The following is a 23,841-nucleotide window of genomic DNA, read 5'->3' as shown; positions in this document are numbered from 1 at the left end:
CCACTGTGGTGGGGCAGCACTGAGTTCCACTGTAGAGTCCTACACCATCTTTGCTCTTTCCCTCAAGCACACATCTTCTCTCCCCAGGCTGTGCTGCTGGGGTTGGGGGAGAGATGGTGCAGTGAGTTCTTTCTACCCTATTCAATGCTTCTTTTCTTGTTATTATGTTCAAGCCAGGTACCATCATCTCTCACCTGATTTTTTTAGTTCTTGTGAAGGTGCTTTCTTGGTGGATAGTGTTCAGTTTGATGTTCCTGTGGGGGTTGGGGGAGGAATGATCGATGGAGGGTTTTGCTCAACCATCTTGCTCTGCCTCTCCTCTCCCTCTTTTAACTTTTTATTATGGGAAATTTCAAACATACCCAAAAGAGAATAATAATAATGTAATGAATTCCCACGTACCTGTTCTTATGTTATCCATTGATCTCCTCTTCTGGAATATTTAAGGCACAGTCAAGATACTTCTGTCATTCATATGTAGTTATAGAGCTTTGTTTTTGTTTTAAATGCCAATTATGTTGTTATTAACTATAGTAAACGTATGCAAAAACTTGTATAAAACCAATCCCTAAATAGGATCATTTGTGTTGAAATATACCTTTTCTCAACTTGAAGTTGCCAAGAGAAGCGTTGACCAGGGAAGTTGTCAGACTAAAGCCTTTAAATCCTTTTCCTCAGGCTAGGGAGCCTTTGGTAGTATTAGCAGCTGACACCTCATCAAGACTAGAGCATTTATTGATTTAACAAAGGGAATGTGTAAACTATATTCTATATGCTTTATAGACTCACTCTTTTCATATTTCTCAAATGCTCTCGGTTCTTCAGTCCCTTCTTATTTCTCCTTTAGATTTCTTCCAATTCACAGGAAACAGTGAAAAATGCCATAGGCAACTAAAGCAGGTCCAATTCCATGTTGTGTCAGTGACTCATAATTGCAAAGCATGTCAAAATTTCTGAATCAAATTTTAAAACATTTTGAATATGTACTATATAGAATTTTTTTAACATTTAATTTTGAAACAATTTCAAACTTAAAATGAAATTGTGAAAATAGGATAAGGAACTCTTATCAAATTTTAATATTTTGCATTTACTTTATTATTCTTTGTATTTTTTTGGAGCCATTTGAAAGTAACTTGAAGATGCATAATGTAAGCATACAAGGAGTTAAATAAATGTTGATAAGTTATAATGGATATTTTTTATTGTGTGGTAACTATAATCAGGCATATGGTAGAATAGTTTTATGTACATTAACCTTATTTAATTCTTTTTATGTTCTTAAAAAAATTTTAAAGATGTGGGGTACAGTTCATGGTTAGGTATACAAATGGTCATTGTATAGCCTAGTGATGTGGGGGATGGTATGCTCATTTTACAAATAAAGTTACTGAGGCTCAGAGAAGTTTAAATAAGGATATGTAGCTAGTGAGAGAGAGCACTAGAATTTTTACTGAGATCTGTATGACTTCAGAGTTAATGGGATACCCTACTTTTCTAGGTGAAACATTTTGTACTTCCAAAGATGATAAATGATTGTCTAGTGGTTTTCTACTAAGAATGAGAAGAGCAGCACAGACTTGGAAAAAGATCTTGAAGTCATTTTTACATTCTCCATTCCCTCACCCTACCATGCTTTTGAACTGCTGAGTTAGCTGGAAGCAAGCTGGGCATAAAATGTAGAGATGGATGTTTTGGGAAATGTGTTTTATCATTCATGCTTTTGCTTCCTTTGTTGCAGGCCAAGCAGATAGAACTTCAGTTCACTATTGGTGAAGCCATCACCAGTGCTGCAATAGGAACGAGTTCTGTGGCTGCCCGAGATGCCTGGCTAGTGACTGAAGAAGAATATACTCCTCCTGCTGGTACCAATTATTCAGCCAATCAGTTTATAATGATCAAGTAACCCTTTTCTGTTCTCTCTATCACATTTGAAGCAAAATATTATACATTTCATATTAATTTTTTCAAATATTTATATGTCTCGCCAGTTTTGTTCAGTCAAGAAAAGAAGTTGTGCAAACAGGAGTGAGCATGAAATTAACAAGAACTTCTTTTTTTGATCTTTGTCAAGCAAACAGGGCAGTTAGCAATGGATTATCTTCAAGCTCCTGCTCTTTTTTGTGAAGATTAGTATATTTAGCTAATTTCAGAGTTCAAATTATAGCAGTTACTCTTTTTTTTTTTAAAGAAAAGTTTATTTAAAAGTAAATTAGAGAGAGAAAGAGAAGGGAGAGAGAAAATTCACCTCCCTATGGTGGGGGAGGGTATCAAAGCTGGGAAGCATGGTGACAGCCATAGCTCAAAGAGCCCATGGCCACACCAGAGTCTAACAAGGAAGTGGCTGCTGGTTATTGCAGTTACTCTTAATTAGGAGAACCATGGATTGATGGAAGCCAAATTAGAGTTAATTTTTTGAACACCTATGAAGCAAGGCAAAGATAAAATTTTTGTAGAAGGAAGAAGATACTCAAGGAAGGAAGATGACTGTTGTTAACAAGAAGACAACCAAACCTGAAGTGGAAATTTTCAGGGTGCATGTGAGAGGTGGTAATAGAGGCTTGGCAGAAGTGAGGACTTACCCTGTGGAGTGGATTTGCTATGAGGGACATGTTTCTGAGTCTGTGGGTTTTTGCATAGTGACTTGAGCAAGTACAGAGAGATATGTATGCCAGATTTCATGCTTCTGAACTTCTGTGTTGCTTCAAACTCTTCTTGCAAGATTGAATCCTGCTTGGCTTTTTACTCATCCAGAAAAATCTCAAATTGTCCTTTAAGTGCTGACAGTCTTCTATTTTTGTCTGTTTAGGGAAATGAAAATATAAAATATTGTGGAGAAACGAGTGATAATGAATCTTTGATGTGAAGTTTGACATGCATTTTTCATTTGTCATTCTCATCTGAGTGCTACTAAACCTTTTGGATGTTGTTTTTAGTTATTGTGTACCAATCTTGCTATGATTAGAAAGAGTAGCATTTGAGAAGCCAGTTAGGGTCCAGGTCTCAGCCATCTAAGTATCTCTGGCATGTAATTCTTGGCATATTGTGCATATCTAATAAGTTCTTATTCGTTTGGCAATTGTAGTTGCCAGATAGCAGAACACAGGCAGGTAGGACTGTGGTTATGGGAAATTAAAAGAAGGGATTTGGTCTGACACTGAGGATTATAGTAATGTGATTAGTGAGGAGCTATGAGGGGATTAGGGGTGGTGGCAGGGTTGGGAATTAACTTATATACTGCTGATAGCTCAGATGAGATGAAAATTGAGAAATGATCATTAGTCTCAGCAACAGGAAGGTAATTAATGATTTTTGTGAGTAATTTCCGTGGAGAAGAGAAGGTAAAAGGATGATATGGAGTGGGTTCAAGAAAAATGAAGAGGAGAGAAAAGTTTGACCATGAGTATATACACCTGTTTAGAAGTGTTTTAATGTAAAGCAATGACTCTTGACTGGCAGAATAAGATTTTTGCCCCACAGAACATTTGGTAATGTCTGGACACTGGAGAGTGCAGGTGCTACTGGTATAGTGAGTGGGGCAAGGGAGCTACCAGACACCCTGCAGTGTACAGAGTGGCACTCCACAACAAAGAGTTATTCAGGCTGGGCTTGGTGGCTCAGCCTGTAATCCTAGCACTTTGGGAGGCTGAGGTGAGTGGATTGCCTGAGCCTGTGGGTTTGAAACCAGACCTCCTTTCTACTATAAATAAAAAATTAGCCAGGTGTAGTAGTGCATGCCCTATAGTTCTGGCTACTTGGAAAGCTGAGGTGGAAGGATTGTGGGAGCCCAGCAGGTCAATGCTGGGGTGGCCATGAGTGTGCCACTGCACTCCAGCCTGTGTGACAGAGTGAGACTCCAACTGAACAATAACAAAAGAATTATTCAGCCAGAAATATGAGTAGTATTTGAGGTTGAGAAACCCTGAATAATGAAAGGAGAAAAGTAGTATGGTAGATGGTGGAGGGAAGTAACTCAAAAGAGGTTTGTTAGTTAGCTTGTTAATGAAAGATGAGAAAGATCTGGTAGAGAAAGTAAAATTGCTGGACTAAAGAGAGTGGAGATAATTTTTCATTCTAGGTAACTTTATTACTTGAATATCTTTGAAGTGTTTTTTTTATCTTGTACTAAGTTCTGAAGTGAATCATTATTGATTCCTTCAGCAACTTATTTAAACAGCAACATCCAAACATAGTCATTTGATTCTAATACATTATAGGATTGCTGTATTCAGTAAATGTTGATTTAAATTGAATTTTTCAGGAAACCATATTGAATTATTTTAATTGTTTCTTATTTCTCTTTGATTTTCTCCAGGAGCCAAAGTGAATGATGTGGTTCCGTGGGTATTGGATGTGATTTTAAGTAAACATATTATCAGCCCCAACCCACATGTGAGGCAAGCAGCTTGCATCTGGCTCCTTTCCCTTGTGAGGAAGCTCAGTACCCACAGAGAAGTAAAGGTGAGCTGTGCTATATATGTGGTCAGCTTTGTTGGAAACTAAAGAATTTATAAGTGAAAGGTAGGAAGGAAAGCATGTAAAGGTGAGGGCCGTTAACCAAAAGCAGATATTTTGAATAAGTTGTTCTTGAAGGAAAGAAGGATGGTGACCTGAAAAATATTGGCTGTAGGACGATTCTAAATTTGAAGGTACAGAGTTCGAAGTGTTAAGGATGGTGAGGCTCAGATGAGGCAAAGGCCTGCTTACATATGTTAGACTACCTGTAAGTAGTACAACTTCAGGTAATTTGGGTCACCTGTAAAGATGAGACCATGGCTGAGGTTATGACTACCTTAGATCATAAGACTTCACAAGTTTATGCACCCTGAGATCAAGATTCTTACTCTCTCAAAGAAGTAGACTTTGTGTTCTAATGCCTTTTTTCTTCTTTCAGTCTCATCTTAAGGAAATTCAAAGTGCATTTGTTTCAGTACTGTCAGAAAATGATGGTAGGTTGTTGGTAAATATTTGATTTTTAGACTTATTGAGCTTGTATTTTTAATTTTGAAAAGCCTGGATTAGTGAACATAAAAGAAAACTCTTTGGGCTCTTAAAATTAAACCTAATTTGTTAGTATTAAGGGTAAGCTTTATGTCAGTGACTAAAACAGCAAAATTTCTGGTTAGAGTACAGGAAATTAAACTTCTTATTTTATTTATAAATTAGAACATATTCTTCAAGTTGGCATTTAAGAATGGAGTTGAAGACTTATTTAACATTAGTATCTCTAGGTAATAGCTTCTGTCTACTTCTGATTACTTTTCCTCTCTGATTTAAGCTAGGAGAGAGTAAATTTATATGTGTTAGATATTTAAATAGTAGCTTTGTATTATTGACTTTTCATTTTTTAAAAATTAGGTGTGGTTGTATTAATCTTGTGAGACTGTTTTTTTCCTGATATGTATGACTTGTGTTCCTTGCATATTCTGTTACTGTGCACTGTTATAGTGACACTGTATAGGTCCATCAATATTGTCTTGGTTTGTGACTTGGATCTTCTGTGAATGTAGTTCTCATTTATAGTGATTATATGCTGCCGTATCCACTGAGTTGATTTAGTAAGATTTTAACAAAATAGGCAGATTGATTTTGTTTTCATATCTTTACTTTGATATCATTTGGAGTTAAATGCTAATGCAATTTTTAAAAAATTTTGACTTTATAGCCAATAGACAAATTTTTCTTAACATAATGTAATTTTGTCTGACTTTTTCATAGAACTTAGCCAAGATGTTGCCTCAAAAGGCCTTGGGTTGGTTTATGAACTAGGCAATGAACAAGATCAGCAAGAATTGGTTTCTACACTTGTAGAAACACTTATGACTGGCAAAAGGTATGGTGAAATTGAAAGTTTTAGGTTTGAACACATAGGGCACGTATATGCATATAATGAGAATATGCTGTGGAAGAAGGAAAATTCAACTCTATTTATTAAGCTTTCTGTAAGTTGCAAGTCAGTGACTTGTATTGTAGATAGCAGTTTAATTATTCTGTTTACTTTAGAAACATGCCAGTAGATCAAGTTTTGAAACAAGTTGAATGATCCCAGAACAATTAATGCATTGGATTAGAAAAATACCATAATTACTGTTGGCTAAATGAAAATTAAGGCACAGAGAAGAAGACTACATAGCTTACATAGTCTAATCTATGAAGAATATGTGAGGGGAAATCATTCTGCTTTATGTTGCCTTTTTTTTTTTTTTTTTGGAGACAGAGTTTTACTCTGTCATTCTGGCTGGAGTGTAGTGTCATGATCCTGACTCACTGCAGTCTTGACCTCCTGGACTCAAGTTATCCTCCCATCTTAGCCTCCCCCCGAGTAGCTGAGACTACAGGTGCATGCCACCATACCTGGCTAATTTTTATATTATTTATTTATTTTTATTTTAATGATTAGGAGTATAATTCAGGGTTAGGTATACAAATGTTCGTTATGCAGGTACTCTTGTTGATGAAATGTGCCCCTCCCTCTCCTGGAAGTTTCCCTCAACTGTCAATCCTACCCCCCTATCCCCTGGCTAATATTTGTATTTTTTGTGAAGGCGAGGTCTCATTTTGTTGCCAGGTTGGTCTCAAACTCCTGGGCTCAAATCGTCCTCCCACCTCAGCCTCCCAAAGTGCTGGGATTACAGGTGTGAGCTACTGTACCTGGCCTATGTAGCCTTGCTTGTATAATAGGAAGGATAGGTTTTAATGTGTGACCACATTTAATTCAGTGTAACTTTATATGGGATTTTTTTTTTGGTCTATTAATTGGTTCGTTCTAGATTTTATTTTACAAACTTCCCAGCTTGATGGAAAGGAATAGTTGACTTTAATATTTTTTTGCACACAGTAGATACTTGAGAGGGAATTCAATTTTATCACTTTGCAAATGAATTGTATATGTCAGTTGAATACTAATATGAAAAGTTTGAGGCTTATCTAAATTATTTTTTTGGTTTAGAGTTAAGCATGAAGTTTCTGGAGAAACAGTGGTATTTCAAGGAGGAGCTCTTGGCAAAACACCAGATGGGTAAGTATGCCAAATCCATTGATAAGTTACTGTAAACATCTTTAAACATATATATTTTTAAGTCTGGTAAATAGAGCAGTCAGGAAGTTGATTCTATCCTCTTAGGAAATGTTGTATATTGATGGAAGAAGAAGAATTCTATGGAAAAAACCTACTGTCTAAAATTGAGTTTCCTGGGAAACAGACTTTGAGATAGAGATGTCTATGCTGGAAAATTACTGGGGAGTATGCTGGGCTCACCTTGGAGGCAATGGGGAAGCAGGATAGGGCCGATGACTGAGGGAGGGACTGACCTGCTCCATCACTTCAGTGGATACTGACCTCTTGAGGTGCTCTAAACTGGCATGGGATGCCCCTTCAGAGTTGTCCCTCTTAGCAGCATAGAGCCTGGGCCTTTATGGCCTCTTGTCAGGCCTTTATAGGCCCTCAATGACTAGCTGTTGGTGGTGGGCTGCTGCCTAGGAGGCTATGACTTTTGGCTCTGAGGGGAGTTCTGGGAGATTGGCTAGGCCTAGAGCTGCCAGCATCATGGGGGCACCCGCAAGTATAGCTTGGCACCCACTGTACCTAGTTTTTTGGTGGGAACAACACTGGGCAGGGTGCAGTGGTGCACACCTGTAATCCCAGCACTTTGGGAGGTGGGGGCGAGAGGATTGCCTAAGTTCCAAGGTTCAAGACCAGCCTGGGCAACATGGCAGGACTTTGTCTTTACAGTAAATCAAAAAAATTTGCCAGGTGTGGTGGCATATGCCTGTAGCTCGAGCTACTTGGAAGACTGAAGTAGAAGGATCATCTGAGTCCAGCAGGTCGAGGCTGCAGTGGCTGTGAGTGTGCCACTGCACTCTAGCCTAGGCGACAGAGTGAGACTTCGACTCAAAAATATATGAATATATTAGTTTCTTGAGTTTTACCTCCTTTATTTTATCATATTTTTTCTGTAAGAATCATCAGTTAAGTCTTTGCAGCCTGCTTGGTCTAGCTGTGGTGTCACACGGAGCCCTGCTTCAGTGTTGTCTGCAACAGGAGAGAGCTTCAGTTTGTTTTGTCCTTGACTTTCTCCCACAGTATGCTGTTTTCACATCATAAGTTGTTTTCATTCCACTTACTCTCCTTGTAGACTTTTCCCAAGTTTTTTTTCCCTAAAGTGCTCACTTCTTACAAAATGATCAGATATTTGAGCAACTTATTTGTTCAGAGGAAAGTTAACAGACTTCAAAGAAGTTGTCAGGATTAAAGTGGTCTAACTTAGAAAAGACTTAGAGATGACGAATGTTGTCTTCAAGTGACTCTCTTAGGTTTATGAGAGAGATTCATGCACAGTATAATAGAGAATTCCTGAATTGCCTCTCAAGATGATTAGGGCTTCACTGCCTTGAGAGAGTTACAGGTATATTTAGGTCATTTACCAGCAGCAGTGTAGAGGAACTTAGGAATTGCTGGTAATTAACTTAGGTGACTTTTTATATCCTCAACTTGGTTTTCTGTCTCCATGGTGATACGATAACTCAATGTTAGAAATTGAGTGAAAGTGTAATTTTAAAATGTCCTAGTAATATTGATCATATAATTTTTTAATGCTGCAGATAGAGAACTATATTATTGCATATTTCTTTTGTTTATTTTCAAGCCAGGGCCTTTCTACTTACAAGGAGCTTTGTTCTCTGGCAAGTGATCTTAGTCAGCCAGATCTGGTATATAAATTTATGAATTTAGCCAACCATCATGCAATGTGGAACTCTAGGAAGGTAAGTTGCTGTCACTGGACATTTTTTATTTTACCTCTCTGCAAACCAAATATGCTACATTGGCAGACAATGGCAAATGATATGCAGTGCATTTTCTAAAAGGATATGCCTGATAAGAGAGAGTCAAAGCACCATACAGTTACTGTTGTTAATTGGTAAAGCTGAGACACCCAATAAATCAGGTTGCATTGAAGGACAAGTTTGGGAGGGAGAATTTTGTGATCCTCAAGTATTTGATATGTTAATATTAAACTACAACAGATGCATCTATGTCTCTTCATCTTATTATTTTTAGGGTGCTGCTTTTGGTTTTAATATAATTGCTACCAGGGCTGGAGAACAGCTGACTCCTTTTCTGCCTCAACTAGTTCCTCGACTTTATCGTTATCAGTTTGATCCTAACCTTGGTATTCGACAGGCCATGACAAGTATTTGGAATGCATTGGTTACTGACAAATCCATGGTAAGTTCCTGTGAACCCCTGTGTGTTCAGAAAACACTGTAGCTTATCTGAGGTCATGCACAGAATTTAAACTCGGTGCCCATTTTCCTTTCTACTTTTTACACTTATGTGTTTAAACAAATAAACTTTCTTTCTTCCTTCTTTCAAGTTATCAAAGATACTTAATGGCAACATTTATTTAAATATCCAAAATGGAAACAATCTAAATATCCATTGGATGAATGGTTAAGAAAATGATAGTATCGTCACTTAAATGGAATACTTAATGTTGATAGTTACCATTGATGCAGTGGAGAATGGATCATAGTCCCACCTTCAAGCAGTTCACTTAGTTAGGGAGACAGATAAGGAAGCAGGCAGTTACCATGTTGTTTTCTCTTTTGTCTGTCATAATCTCTCCCACTTGTAAATGTTAAGATTTTGCAGAGCTTGCCTTTTAGTATTTTTTGTTCTCTCAACTTTATATCAGTTCAAGGGTATATAAATGTCATCTTTATTGTGATAGTTCCCAACCTTATGCTTCTGGTCCAGGTGTTACTTGTGCTCCAGACTTGCATATATAACTGCCTGCTTGGCATGTTCACTTGGATATTGTTTCAAGATACATAAATCTAACATGTCTAGAACATGGCTTTAAAAAATACCCTTTCCACTGTATTCTCCTCACTCTTCACCCATTTACTCAAGCCAGGAAACTTGGTGTCAATCTAGATTTTTGGCTGTATTTTACCACCACCCTCAATTGAATCCAGTAGCAAATTCTGTGGATTCTAATTCCAAAGGATTCCTTGAATCTGCTCTCTTCTTTCCTTGATTCTTTCCTGATGAATAGGTCATCATCATCTTTTCCTTCTCTTTGCCTTTCTTCATTTAATTATCTGCATAGTAGCAAAAGTGATTTTTAAAAATGCAAATTAAATTTAGCCCATTTTGGGTTAAAATCCTTCAGTAGCTTCACAGTTCCCTTTAAGCAAATCCCATGTTCCTTATCTTGCAAGTCCCTGTCCGCGATATGGCCCTTTCCTCTCTCTCCTGTAGGACACTAGGCTGTTTTCCTATTTATGAGGGTAGGTACTTGAGGGTTTGATCTTGAAGATTCAGTGGCTTCTGTTTGCTCTAGAGCATGTAGTACCTCAGGGTCAGCCAGCATCTAATAGACCAGTGGGCTTCGTAGGTCCAAATTCAGGACATTCTCAAGGTGTGAGTGTCATCTCTGTGATTGAAAGGATTAAACCACAAGTGTGGATGAGATCACCAGTGGAGAATGTTTAGAGAAGTAAACATATGATGACATCAGTTTGTTATTTACCTCTCTGTCTTGGTTTTCTTACATATGTAAGTGAGGATAACAAAACCTGTCCTACGTATAAGTGTAAAAGTAGAAAAGCTGTAAGTTCTGAGGCTCTCTGGATCGATATTAAAACCTGAGTCTACTATCAGTTTTTTGTTATTACCAAGTTGGTAAGTGTGTATCAAAACAAAATAGAGATTTAAAAGATAAAACTCATCTTTCATTCTGAACAATATGAGCCAGACACGCTGCAAAGTACTGAGAATTCAAAGATGAGTTAGACACTGTCCCTGCCCTCGAAGACTCCAGTGTAGTGGAACAGTGAAGTGAATGTACAGTCTGGTACGATGCACCTTCATAAGGTGCTATGGAAACACAGAGGAGAGTACCCAGGCCAATCTTCTCTGAGAAATGCATGACTGATTTGGATCTTGAGGAATAAGTAGGAGTCAGCCAAGCAAGTGGGACATGGGGGGCAGTATTGTAAGAAGAGGTAGCACGGGCCAAAGAATGGAGGTGAAACAGAATACAATACTCTTGGTACTAGATGGGTCACAGCAGGCTTTGTGTGTGTACCCAGGTGATCGAACTTTATTCTTATGCACTGAAGAAATGTGCATTTTAAAATGATCATTCTGACAGCTTATAGTTACCAATGTGGGAGGAGACTTGTGGGCTGAGAGGCCTAGAGAAACACTTAGTATACTGAGTACAGAAATATAGTTATGTGGTTAAGAGGTGAATAATTTGATTATTGGTAGATTTTGCAGTTTTTAATTTTTGTGTTTTGCTTTCATTAGGTGGATAAATATTTGAAGGAAATTCTGCAAGATTTGGTTAAGAACCTTACAAGCAACATGTGGCGAGTTCGAGAATCCAGGTACCATTTTGGGAATATAAGACTAGTAAAATAAAATTGGATTTTTTTTCCCCTCAAATTTCCAAGTTTTATACTTTGTGCAAAAGGAATAAATGTGAATTACTAAAAACTATTATTTCTAGTTAGCTAAGTTAAAAAGTTTTTTTTTTAATTGTCTAAACTGGTTAATGGTTTTTTTAAGTTGTCTTAGTTTATGTAAGTATGAAATTAAGTAAGCTGAAGATTACTTATTAAATTGGTAGACACCAAGATATATTTCTAGTCTGTCTTGATTTTGTAGTATAGAACTTAATTTATATATACAAATTATACATTCAGTGCCTAATATGTGCTTGGCAGTATACTAGGCCCTGGGAGCACACTGGTGAGTGAAAAATGATGTATCATCTCAAAGGAATTGTATTATGGTTATGAGAAACGAACATTTGATGGTTATAACCACCATACATATGTATGTGGTATATAGCCATGAGGCTCCATGAGAAGAACAGTCATTGCTGTCTTGGGGTAAGGCTGATGGACTAGGTGGAATCTATATTTTTGTTTGGTATAAATGTTTTATAGTAAAATATTGAGCTTTCTTGATAATATATTTGAAACCAAGTTGTTTATTTTCAGCTGTTTAGCTTTGAATGACTTATTGAGAGGAAGACCCTTAGATGATATCATTGATAAACTTCCAGAAATTTGGGAAACGCTTTTTAGAGTACAAGATGATATCAAGGTATTAAAGAAATAAATTTGCATTTACTTAAAGAATAATTTAGGCTGGAATTGTTAAAATATGTATGTTATATATGTTAAAATTCCATATTCAAACAATTTTAAGAGACCACAGTTTCCCCCCCAAATTTCAGTATTGATGTATCTGTGAAGTTGCAAGGTAGCCTTAGATTTAAAATTGTATTGACTTAGGGGAAAAAAGGGGGCTACAGCATGACTTTCTTTCAGTAGAAATCTAGTAGTAGTAACTGTTAGATTAGGGACAAATAACAGATCTAGAAAGTGTATATACACTAGCTCTACTCTGATCAGTTTCTAAATTAGATCAGTCATTCCCAAATAATGTGACCAAATTCTCTAATTTTGAGGGGCAATCTAAATTTTAAGTGTTTTGATACCTAAGCATTAAAATTAGTTACTTCAGTTGTGCCTTTTTTTCTCTATTCATTTCACATTTTTAAATCTTTTAGAACTTTCTCATAGATCTTCATATTTTTGCTTTTATAATACATTTAGTTTCTGAACTGTTATACTTAATAGCCAAATTTTTGTAAGGTCAAAATAAGTCACACCTAATGTTTGAAAATTAATAATATGGCATTGTAAAATATTTGCATGTGTGTGCGTGTGTTTAGTTGAAGCTCACTTTGTCACCCAGGCTGGAGTGCAGTGGCATGGTCACAGCTCACTGTAGCATCGACCTTCTGGGCTCAGGCAGTCCTTCCACCTCAGCCTCCTGAGTAGCTGGGACTACCGGCCTGCCACCATGCATAGCTAATTTTTTGATTTTTATTTAAATAGAGATAAGGTTTCACTGTGTTGACTGGGCTGGATTCAAACTCCTGGGCTCAAGCAATCCTCCTGTCTTGACCTTCCAAAGGAATTACAGGCATGGACCATTGCACCTAAGAAACCTGTAATTTGTTTCTTGATGGGCAAAGAGCCAAATGAGACACTATTTTTTTAAACCTGATACTAAAAGTAAGATTTTTTTCACTAATGTGTGTAGAGTCTGAGGCAACTGAATTGCAAATTTTATGGTAGATGGTAATGAAACTCTCTAATTTGTATGACGTGACACTTCCCTCATTTTTAGGAATCTGTACGAAAAGCAGCAGAACTGGCTCTGAAAACTCTGAGCAAGGTGAAAACTCCTGTCTTATATTGGGGGATGGAGTGGGGTAGGGTTCCATGTGACCATGACAATAATAATTTATTTTTTGTCATGTGAAATGACATTTAGCTGCAGTGTAATTGGCTTCATGTTATAGTTCACTACTCTTACATAATGAATGAGAAAGTGGGTGCCATAACACTGACTGCTAGTATCTTGAGCAGAGTGTACCTCTAGTCTGTTTAAATAGTAAACTTAAGATAAAGCTTTCACTTGACCCTGAAGAACACATTACTTTGATCAAGCAACATCTGTCTTTTCTCTTGCCGTTGTTGTGTTTATGTGTAAATCATAAACATTTTGTATGAAGCTGGCAAACTTTTTACTTATTTAAGTAAATAGTCTCCCACTTGAACTTGATTTTGTGATGTATGAGGGAATTTTACGTTCTAGAAGCACAAACTTTGTCATAGGTCACATTGTTAATAAGTAGTAAAGCCAGGTTTTAAATCCATGTGTTTCTTATTCCAGGTGTGCTTTTGGCCATTATAGTATGTTGCAAATTATTGATAATGATGATAATGATAATACTTTAAAGTGCTTTCTTATACATTTTCTCCTTTTATCTTCAACTATTTCATTCTGTATTTCAAAAATTAGAAGACCAAAGCTTAGAGAGTAAAATGCATTACCCAATTTTCTGCTCAGTGTTGGCAGATCTAGGATTCAATCCCAGATCTCATTCCTCTGTCTCTCCCTACAGTGTCATAGAAAGTAAATTCACTTACTCTTTTCTGTGGATATGTGAAGTAGAAAGTCTTCTGTCAGATGATTGCTTTATTGGATGAGAGGTCAGTTTCACTAATGTCTATGCTTTTTGTATGTGAGGTTTGTGTGAAAATGTGTGACCCTGCCAAAGGAGCAGCTGGCCAGAGAACCATCGCGGTCCTTCTGCCTTGCCTTCTGGACAAAGGAATGATGAGTCCTGTGACAGAAGTTCGAGCCCTCAGGTGTGGATCAGTTGATGAAATGAGTGTATTGGATTTGCTCAGTTCCTAGCCATTCAGGAAAATTGTGGTTTTTTTTCAAGGTTAGATTCTTGAAAATGAGAAAGAAATTGAGAAGAATCTGTTGAGGTGACCCCTTGGGTCATTAGTGAAAAGTTGTAAGAATGTTTTTGCAGTGACATTCTTGTGGGACCTTGTTTTTGCCCAGCATTCTGAGTCAAGTGTGTTATTCTGTTGTCAATAGCCTTTGCTCCCAGCAAGCACATCTTTCTGTTAAGCCATGCCTTCTTAGGAGCTTGCTTGTTGACTGTAACATTTAATGATATTTCACAGATTATTAGATTTAAGATAAGCTGTTTACCACTTGCAACAATGAAGTATTCAAAAAAGTACTTACATTTTTAGATATATATGGCTAGTTTAAGTTCAATAGTGTAGGATTATAGTTTGTGTGACTTTTTTGTTTTTAATCTAGAATGCTATCAAGGAACTTTATCTGTTCTACTTATATTTCATTCTTAAAACTAGAACAAAGTAATAGTACCAGTAGTATTTTATGGTGACTAGATAGTTGATGAGGGTAAGTTATTTTTAGAAGACTCACCTAACACATGCAAAGGCTTGATATTGTTAGGATATCATCATTTTGTTGTCCTCAGTAATCTAAGTAGTGATCATTAGTTGCCCTTAAATCCACTGGGTGAAAGGCTGATGGTAACTTTATAAATATTTCAGGCCAACCACACCTGAACCCACTGATCACTCATAGCAGCACAAAAGACACATATAACCAGGCATTATATGTGTCTGGATGTGATGGAATAGGACATATACAGCACTGCATATGAAGGATTCTTGTTTTTTAAAAAAATTGAACCTGAGCTCAATTTAGCCTGCATAATGACATGACTAGAATACAATCAATGAGTACAAATAAATAAGAAAAAAATAATAGAGGGGGAATACTGCTAAAAGATTCAAGAAAATAGTCACTTGCAATGTGTGGGTGAACTCTGGATTCTGTGAGGCTGCAGTGAGCGGTGATCATGCCACTGCATTCCATCCTGGGTGACAGAGTGAGATGTTGACTCCAAAAAAAAAAAAAAAGAGACAAACTTAATGAACAAATGTTTGTGCTCTGACTGCTCTCAGGATGGGCTCCTTCCCCTGTCTCTCTCCCTCTCCTCTGATATCCCTATTCCCTGAGACACGAGAATATTGAAATTAGGCTAATTAATAACACTACAATGTCTAAGTGTCCAAGTGAAAGGAAGAGTTGCAAGTTTCTCATTTGTTTTTTTGTTTGTTTTATTTTATTTTATTTGAGTAGGAGTCTCACTCTGTTTCACAGGCTGGAGTACGGTGGCACGCTCATGGCCACTGCAGTCTTGACCTGCTGAACTCAGATGATCCTTCCGCCTCAGCCTTCCAAGTAGCTGGAACTATAGGCACACACCACCATGCCTGGCTAGTTTTTTGATTTATTGTAGAGATGAGGTCTTGTCAAGTTGCACAGGCTGGTCTTGAACTCCTGGACTCAGGCAGTCTTTCCCCTCTGCTTCCCAAAGTGTTGGGATTACAGTTGTGAGCCACCACACCGATAAGTTTCTCATTTGAAATCAAAGCTAGAAATGAGGAAGCTTAGCGAGGAAGGCATATTAAAAGCTGAGATAGGCTGAAAACTAGGTCTCTTATGCCAAACAGTTATTCAAGGTGTAAAATCAAAGGAAAAGTTTTTGAAGGAAATGAAAAGTGCCACTCCACTGAATACATGAATGTTAAGAAAGCAAAGTCTTATTGCTGACATGGAGAAAGTTTGAGTGGTCCAGATAGAAGGTCAACCTTCTATCAGCTACAATCTTCCCTTAAGCCAAAGCCTAATTTAGAATAAGGTCCTAATTCTTTGAAGGCTGAGCTAGGTGAGGAAGCTGCAGAAGGAAGGTGTGAAGCCAATGGAGCTTGTTCATGAGATTTAAGGAAGGAAGCTGCCTTCATAACTGAAAAATGCAAGGTGAAGCAGTAAGTGCTAACGTAGAAGCTGCAGCAAGTTATCTAGAAGATCTAGCTAAAATCATAGATGAGAGTGGCTACACTAAACATTAGATTTCCAGTGGAGACAAAACAACCTTCTATTGGAAGAAGATGCTATGTAGGAATTTCACAGCTTCAGAGGACAGGCTGACTCTCGTGTTAGGGACTGATGCAGCTGTTGTCTAACTTGAAGCCAGTGCTCATTGACCATTCTGAAAATCCTTGGGTGCTTAAGAATTAGCATTAAAATATTTAAAAAAATAGATATGTACATTGTTTTTACAGACATAATTCTATTATATACTTACTAGACTATAAATAATAATATAAAGAAAACTTTTGTATGTACTGGGAAACAAAAAATCTGTGTGGAACAGAACCTGCAATATCTCTAAGGTATTCTTTTATAGTCTTATGGGGGCCACAATAGTATGTGTGTCTCTTGTTAACCAAAATGTAATACAGTCAAGTGGGGGGAAGAATGTGCCTGTTTGTATGGAGGAGTTTACAAATGAAACACAGTTGATCAAATGTTGCTACTTGTTGACCTTGGTGAAGAATACATGGAATTTTATTTATGATTCTCTCTACTTCACTTATGATCTCTCTACTTCTATATGCGCTTGAATGTTTCTTTAATTAAAAAGTAAAATAATAATAGTAATAAATAATAATAATGCCAAGACCAGGCTCTATAACCGTATGAGAATCTGCTTGAATGCAATTAACGGCAGAACATCCTAATGACTAGATTTGCAGGGCTTCTTACTTTTGGTGAAAGGACTCAGGAGTTGTGTTCTTTGTGTTTGTAGCATTAACACTCTTGTGAAGATCAGCAAAAGTGCAGGAGCCATGTTGAAACCACATGCACCAAAACTTATCCCAGCTTTGCTAGAGTCCTTAAGTGTATTGGAGCCCCAAGTTCTCAATTATTTGAGCCTCCGGGCAACAGAACAAGAAAAGGTAAGTTGAGTGCGTGTGGGCATATTGGTAAATATCTTGAGGGAAGAGCCCTATTAAGATACTGAGGTTCATTTGAATAATCCTTCCAGTGCCCTTATGCAAACTCTGTGACTTGAATGATACTTTAACCCTGTTTACTAGAACACCTCTGTGATGAAATGCAGTGTGTTATTACTTTTTGGAGATAGATTGTCAACCCATACACTGTTTTGTGAATCAGATAAAAACTGACATGTCCATCAAAAAAACACGTTAATATTTGCTTAACACTGTTTTTTATACATGTTTATTTTTTCATGTGTATTTCATGTACATTTTACAGTTCTTCTGTGGGCTCCTCTGCCCTACAAATAAAGATGACTTGCACCTAGACTTTGGCATAGTCCAAAATCAGTCTGCTTTTCAGATATACTATAGTCACCTAGTCTCTGATTTAAAGTCATTTTCTAAAAAATTGAAATTGCAGATGATACATATTTATTAGGCAAAATTAAAACAACACAGAAGAGTAGAATATAATCTCATAGAGGGCTGCCTCTCCCTACGAGTATCCGCTGTCCACAGTTTCCTGTGCCTTTTCTCAAATTCTTTTGTAGTCATAGGCTACAAAACCAAATTAACATGCTAATTTTAAAATAGTATCAGACTGTGAATGTTGTTTTGCAACTTTTAAAAATTAACAGTATATCATGTCTGTATATACAGACTTTATTCTTTTTTTTTTTTTTTTTTTGAGTTGGAGTCTCACTCTGTCGCCCAGACTGGAGTGCAGTGGCCGCTCCCGGTCACCGCAGCCTCGACTTGCTGGGCTCCGGTGATCTTTTCGCTTCAGCCTTCCGAGTAGCTGGAATTACAGGCGCGCGCTACCACACCTGGCTAATTGTTTGATTTATTGTAGAGATGAGGTCTCGCCGCCCAGGCAGGTCTCGAACCTGCGGGCTCAGCCAATCCACTCACCTCAGCCTCCCAAAGACATGGGATTACAGGCTGAGCCACCGAGCCTGGCTAGACTTTATTCTTTTTAATACTTAGATAATATTGTAATATTGTAGGTGATTTTGAATTTTTGTAAGAGAAGTTTTGCAACATCAAAGATTTTGGGTGTTCTTGTTTCTCCACACGTTTGCCAACATTGAAAATTATCAGTCTGATAAGCAAGAATCTCATTGTTCTACTTCGCACTTTTCTTTTCCCAGAGTTGGCCATCATCTTTGTCTGTGTATGTATGTGTATATGTGTGCGTGTGTATATTTGTTTATTTTTGGAGACAAGGTTTTACTCTGTCACCCAAGCTGGAGTACAGTAGTACAGATCATGGCTTACCACACCCTTGACCTCTTGGGCTCAGGTGATCCTTCCTTCTCAGCCTTCTGAGTAGCTGGGACTATAGGTGCATACCACCACACTTGGCTAATTTTTCTGATTTTTTTGTAGAGGTGAGGTCTTGTTATGTGTTCTAGACTGGTCTCAAACTCCTGGGCTCAAGTGATCCTCCCGTGTCAGCCTCCCAAAGTACTGGGATTACAGGCATGAGCCATCATGCCTGGCATCTTTTTTTCTTTTTTTTCTTTTTGAGTTGAAGTCTCACTCTGTCGCCCAGACTGCAGTGCAATGGCCGCTCCCGGCCACCACAACCTCGACCTGCTGGGCTCCGGCAATCCTTCCACCTCAGCCTTCCGAGTAGCTGGAATTACAGGCATGCGCTACCACTCCTGGCTAATTTTTTGATTTATTGTAGAGATGAGGTCTCACCAAGTTGCCCAAGCGGGTCTCGAACCCACGGGCTCAGGCAATCCACTCACCTCAGCCTCCCAAAGTGCGGGATCACAAGCTGAGCCACCAAGTCCCACTTTTTTTTTTTTTTTTTTTGAGTTGGAGTCTCATTCCGTTGCCCAGGCTGGAGTGCAGTAGCACACTCACAGCCACCCCAGCGTCGACCTGTTGGGCTCTGGCAATCCTTCTGCCTCAGCCTTCCAAGTAGCCAGAACTACAGGTGTGCGCTACCATGCCTGGTTAATTTTTGATTTATTGTAGAGACAAGGTCTTGCCAAGTTGCCCAGGCTGGTTTCAAACCCGCGGGCACAGGCAATCCACTCTCCTTGGCCTCCCAAAGTGCTGGGATTACAGGCTGAGCCACCAAGCCTGGCTACCTGGCATCTTTTTATATTGTATTAGCCATTTATATTTCTTCTGTGAATTGTGCTTCTATTCCATGTCTGTTTTTTTATTTGGCTGTTTAATTTTTTTTGCATTTGTTTTTGTTTATTAGGACTATTGAACACTTGTCATATATGATGCCTTTTCTCTCTGTTCGCCATTTGATCTTTAACTTGTCTTATCTTTTCTAATAATTTACTCTTTTCCCTTTGCCTCTAATACTGCTGTTTCTTCTCCATTTATTATTCCTTCTTCTACCAACAGCAGGCTTGTCCTTTCTGGGTGTCTGTAGGATGATTACTAGGTGTTGAGAATTAGCACACATAAATTCCAAACTTTGCAGCCCTAGGCAAATCACTTCTGTGTGCCTTACTGTTCTCCTTCGTTATTTCTGGATGGAGTTAACCTTTCCTTCAGTGTAGTTGTTAGACTAAAATAAAGGTTCATTACAAAGTTAAAGAACCAAATGTGTTAAAAATTGTGCTTAGGCACAATTCTTAAAAAATTTTAGAAATTTATTTAGTCAATTCTTTTATTTAGTGAAATGGGGAACCTTGAGGCTCAAGAAGGCTAGATGATCAGAACCATACTATGTTAATTTCTGTTACCTGAATTTCTCACCTGGAGTGATGTGCTGCTTCTCCAGGTAATTTGTTGAGTATAGGTAAAAAGAAATTAGAGTTAGACTTAGGTTTGCCTTTGTCATAGCTATCGATTATTTGTTAAAAGTTATTTAGTTTGAAAGTAGAGCTCTTTTATGTGAATGTGTATGGTTATTTATAATTAATTGAATGTCCTGAGTGACTTGAGTTTGTGTTCTTCAGGCTGCGATGGATAGTGCTCGACTCAGTGCTGCCAAATCCTCTCCCATGATGGAAACAATCAACATGGTGAGCATCTAAATAATAATGAGAAAGTTTATTTTCTAATAAACCTAAAATCTAATTTTTCAAAGTCTTCAGGCTGCATTAAATGAAGTAGAGATGTAATGGATGAGCTAAGTAGCTGTTGTTACTCCAGCTTTTTCTTAATATAGTTCTTTTTTCTTCTGTATTGCTAAATGGAATAAATAATTTTTGAAGTACCAGAATCAGTCCAAATTTGTGTTGCAAGGGGCAACAGCATATTAAAAGATCTTTCATAAATTTACATCTATATGTCTTTTGAGCTGCCTATTCAGAAGACTTTGGGAGGAGCTGGGAAGGTATAAACTGGAGATATTTAAGGAAGTAGGCAAATAAAAGGTAGGTAAGGGGAATTGAACAATATTGATACATTGTTTCAGTCATAGAAGAAATTTGCAGTGAAGAACTGCTTGGCACTCTGAGATCCTGAATGCTAAGGCTCCTGGGGTCTTGGGAAAGTCACCCTGCAGGGTTTAACCAAGATTGTGAGCTACTGGAAATTGTTTTGCTAGGCAGATCACAGAACTGGACAAGAAGAGTAGATATTTTTTAGTGCCTGCTGGGGGACTGTTACCAAAATTTGGTCTTAAAGATACTATATCTTATTTAGATTATTGGGAGAAAATAAAGTTTAAATAAATAGGAACAGTTAGTGAATACCATTTAGGTATGTTCATTAATAGTAGAATATATGTCATTGCATTTTTAAAAATAAAGACCAGCAGATTATAGGAGAATTCATCTAAGAAGTTGACTTATTAGAGGTGGTTCAGTAGGGTAAGCTCATTGAAGGAAGTCAGTTTTAGTCTAGTTTTTATATGTATGTATTTAAATTTTCTGCAGTTAAAGAAACTGAAATTTAGAGATTGATTAACTTGTCCATGTTCTCAAAGCTAATATCTGGCAGAAGCAGAACTATTAATAGAACTCAGGTCTTCTGATCTTTATTTTTATTTACTTATTTATTTATTGAGTCAGAGTCTCACTCTGTTGTCCAGGCTAGAGTGCAGTAGCATGCTCATGGCCACTGCAGCCTCGGCCTGCTGGGCTCAGGCAATCCTTCCACCTTAGCCTTCCAGGTAATTGGAACTACAGGCACGTGGAACTACATCATGCCTGGCTAATTTTTTGATTTATTGTAGAGATGAGGTCTCGCCAAGTTGCTCAGGCTGGTCTTGAGCTCGTGGGTTCAGGTAGTCCTCTCACCTGCTTCCCAAAGTGCTGGAATTATAGGTGTGAGCCACCACGCCTGGCCTTAGTCTAGTTTTTATACTAAATATGGGTGATAAAAGGAAGTAGGCCCAGAAAGATCCTGTATTGTTAGGTAATCATTATTTATTTTCTTCTTTAATGAATTGATGCTTTTCATTATTTTTGTTTTATTTTGTTTTAATGTTGAACCACTGGTGAGTGACTTCTGTGTGTAGTACAACGGTGGTTTTAACATTGAAGTCAGAACAAAATCCAAAGTGATTTTTCAACTTTATGTTAAATCCAGTGGGTACATATTTTTTATGGGCAGTTTTTAATTGAAGATGTGGTACTGATTTAATTATTTGTTAAGGTTTACCTTTATATTTATTCTTTTTCAAAAGTGCCTGCAATATCTTGATGTGTCGGTGCTAGGTGAACTAGTTCCTAGATTGTGTGAACTGGTCAGAAGTGGTGTAGGTCTTGGAACTAAGGTAAGTAGGGGTATTTTTTACAGGAGAAAATGTAAATAAGTCTTCATTAGTTTGGCCACAAAAATATAAAACAGCTGTCATGTTTGAAATTCATGTTTTAACCATAAAACTTAATATTATTATACATAACCATTTTGTTTCTGTGGTTCCACTGATAACTGAAAATATGTAACTGATTCAGGAATAAAATATCTAACTCTTCCAGCAAATATTGTCATACTTATTTAGTGGAATCATTTCTGTTCCCTGGTTGCCATGTTCATGCCCTGTGGGTTCTGGTTCATTATCAGTTCATGAAAATGCTTATTCATTTGTCAGGATATTATTGTTTTAGGTGACAGTTGCATTTTTCACAGAGTCAGCACATGTTTGGATAGAAAAATGTCTTTCTTTGCAAGATCTCTCAAGGATCAGACATGCACACGACCCTGTTAAAAATAAGCAAATAACTTACATTTTTTTCCTCATGACAAAATTAGTACTTATATTTTAAATGTTTCACATTAATAGATCAGAAGCAAGTTAAGAATAAAAATTGTCCTTAATTTTATCATGCAGAGATAATGTCATTGACTTTTTAGAGTGTTTTCTTCCATTCTCTTTTCTGTGCATGTGTCTTCTACAGTGCCCTCTCTGTTGACTATGTGATACTCTTATTGTATGGATGTAGCATCATTTCTTTTAATCCATCAAGGAACATCTGACTTGTTTTCATTTTTAAAAAATAGTAAAGCACTGTAATGAATATCTTGGACACACCTGAAGTTATTTTTTGTTGAATTTTTAGAAATGGAAATGTTAGTACAGGGATGGACAAGATGACATATGTTGCCCTCCCAGAAGATTGTACCAATTTTCTTTCTTTTTCACAATGTCTGAGATCACTCATTTTCCTGCTAGAGGTTTTGGAAAAAAATTTTTTTTGCATTACTAGTTTAAATTAAGAGTTTCTCTTTTTCTAGATTGACTCCTGGAGGAGCTATTAGGCTTCATGTGTTTATATCTTTAAATCTTTGGCACCTAAAACAAATGGCTTGATAGATCATTGTGACCATTAAATTTAGACCTTTGCCTTTGTAACCCTGTAGGGTGGGTGTGCCAGTGTCATTGTGTCATTAACTACTCAGTGTCCTCAGGACCTAACACCTTACTCAGGTAAGTTTGTCAAATGATGTTTGGTGATATTTTTGCATGGCCATGTCATGTGTGATAGAGCTTTAAAAAGGAAAAATAATCTTCATTCAGACATACTTGTGATATTTTGTGCTTTTTCTTCCCTCACACCTCTGTCCTTCTCATTTCCTTGACTGCAAGAGGTGTAAAATTTTTCAAGGGTAGCAGGTTTTTCACTGTTTTATAAATGCTTGAGTATTTCTTAGTGGAATAAAGAGGTGAAAGTATCTGCCATTTCCTAGGACTTGTTCACCATTTATAGCTAATTTTACATCAGCATTCTTCTCTTCTTAGATTGACTTCTAGATGGGGGCTAATGAACCTAGCTCTCATTTTTCCAACTGTTAATATTTCTAGACACAGTTTAATTTTAATTTTATACCGGATAAAAGGAAGCAAATGGATAGTACGAATATAACATTTAGATGCTCTAAAGTACTATGGAGTAAATTAGATGTTAATTACAGGGTTATGTTTGTTTTGCTTCTGGGAACAGAGCAGAATATTTGGTCAACCAAGTATTAGATTTTTTCCCCCTTTATTTCTGGTAGGTAAACTTATGAGTGCTTTGCTTAGTGGCCTGACAGATCGGAACAGTGTGATTCAGAAATCCTGTGCATTTGCCATGGGCCATTTAGTTCGGGTGAGTTGGATTTCTTACCTGGTTAAATAAAACTCTTTGATAG

The 23,841-nt window shown here is 37.3% G+C and overlaps 1 protein-coding gene across 1 annotated transcript in view; it reads left to right on the top strand.

The window, feature by feature from the left end:
* The window catches only part of KIAA0368 (KIAA0368 ortholog), a 118,733-nt gene that overhangs the window by 83,750 nt on the left and 11,142 nt on the right, over positions 1-23,841 (top strand). Inside the window, exons 24-39 of the mRNA XM_008065558.1 lie at positions 1,742-1,865; positions 4,316-4,461; positions 4,895-4,949; positions 5,719-5,833; positions 6,950-7,018; positions 8,646-8,763; positions 9,059-9,226; positions 11,318-11,397; positions 12,016-12,121; positions 13,217-13,264; positions 14,123-14,244; positions 17,085-17,235; positions 20,217-20,282; positions 21,893-21,982; positions 23,071-23,137; positions 23,707-23,798. Coding sequence (XP_008063749.1) covers positions 1,742-1,865; positions 4,316-4,461; positions 4,895-4,949; positions 5,719-5,833; positions 6,950-7,018; positions 8,646-8,763; positions 9,059-9,226; positions 11,318-11,397; positions 12,016-12,121; positions 13,217-13,264; positions 14,123-14,244; positions 17,085-17,235; positions 20,217-20,282; positions 21,893-21,982; positions 23,071-23,137; positions 23,707-23,798 — 1,617 coding nt within the window. The remainder of the gene's footprint in view (positions 1-1,741; positions 1,866-4,315; positions 4,462-4,894; positions 4,950-5,718; positions 5,834-6,949; positions 7,019-8,645; positions 8,764-9,058; positions 9,227-11,317; positions 11,398-12,015; positions 12,122-13,216; positions 13,265-14,122; positions 14,245-17,084; positions 17,236-20,216; positions 20,283-21,892; positions 21,983-23,070; positions 23,138-23,706; positions 23,799-23,841) is intronic.

Source organism: Carlito syrichta, unplaced genomic scaffold (assembly GCF_000164805.1).
Source record: "Carlito syrichta isolate Samal-C Ts95f unplaced genomic scaffold, Tarsius_syrichta-2.0.1 Scaffold308663, whole genome shotgun sequence".
Taxonomy (NCBI): Eukaryota; Metazoa; Chordata; class Mammalia; order Primates; family Tarsiidae; genus Carlito; species Carlito syrichta.
This window is presented reverse-complemented; position numbering and strand designations above follow the sequence as displayed.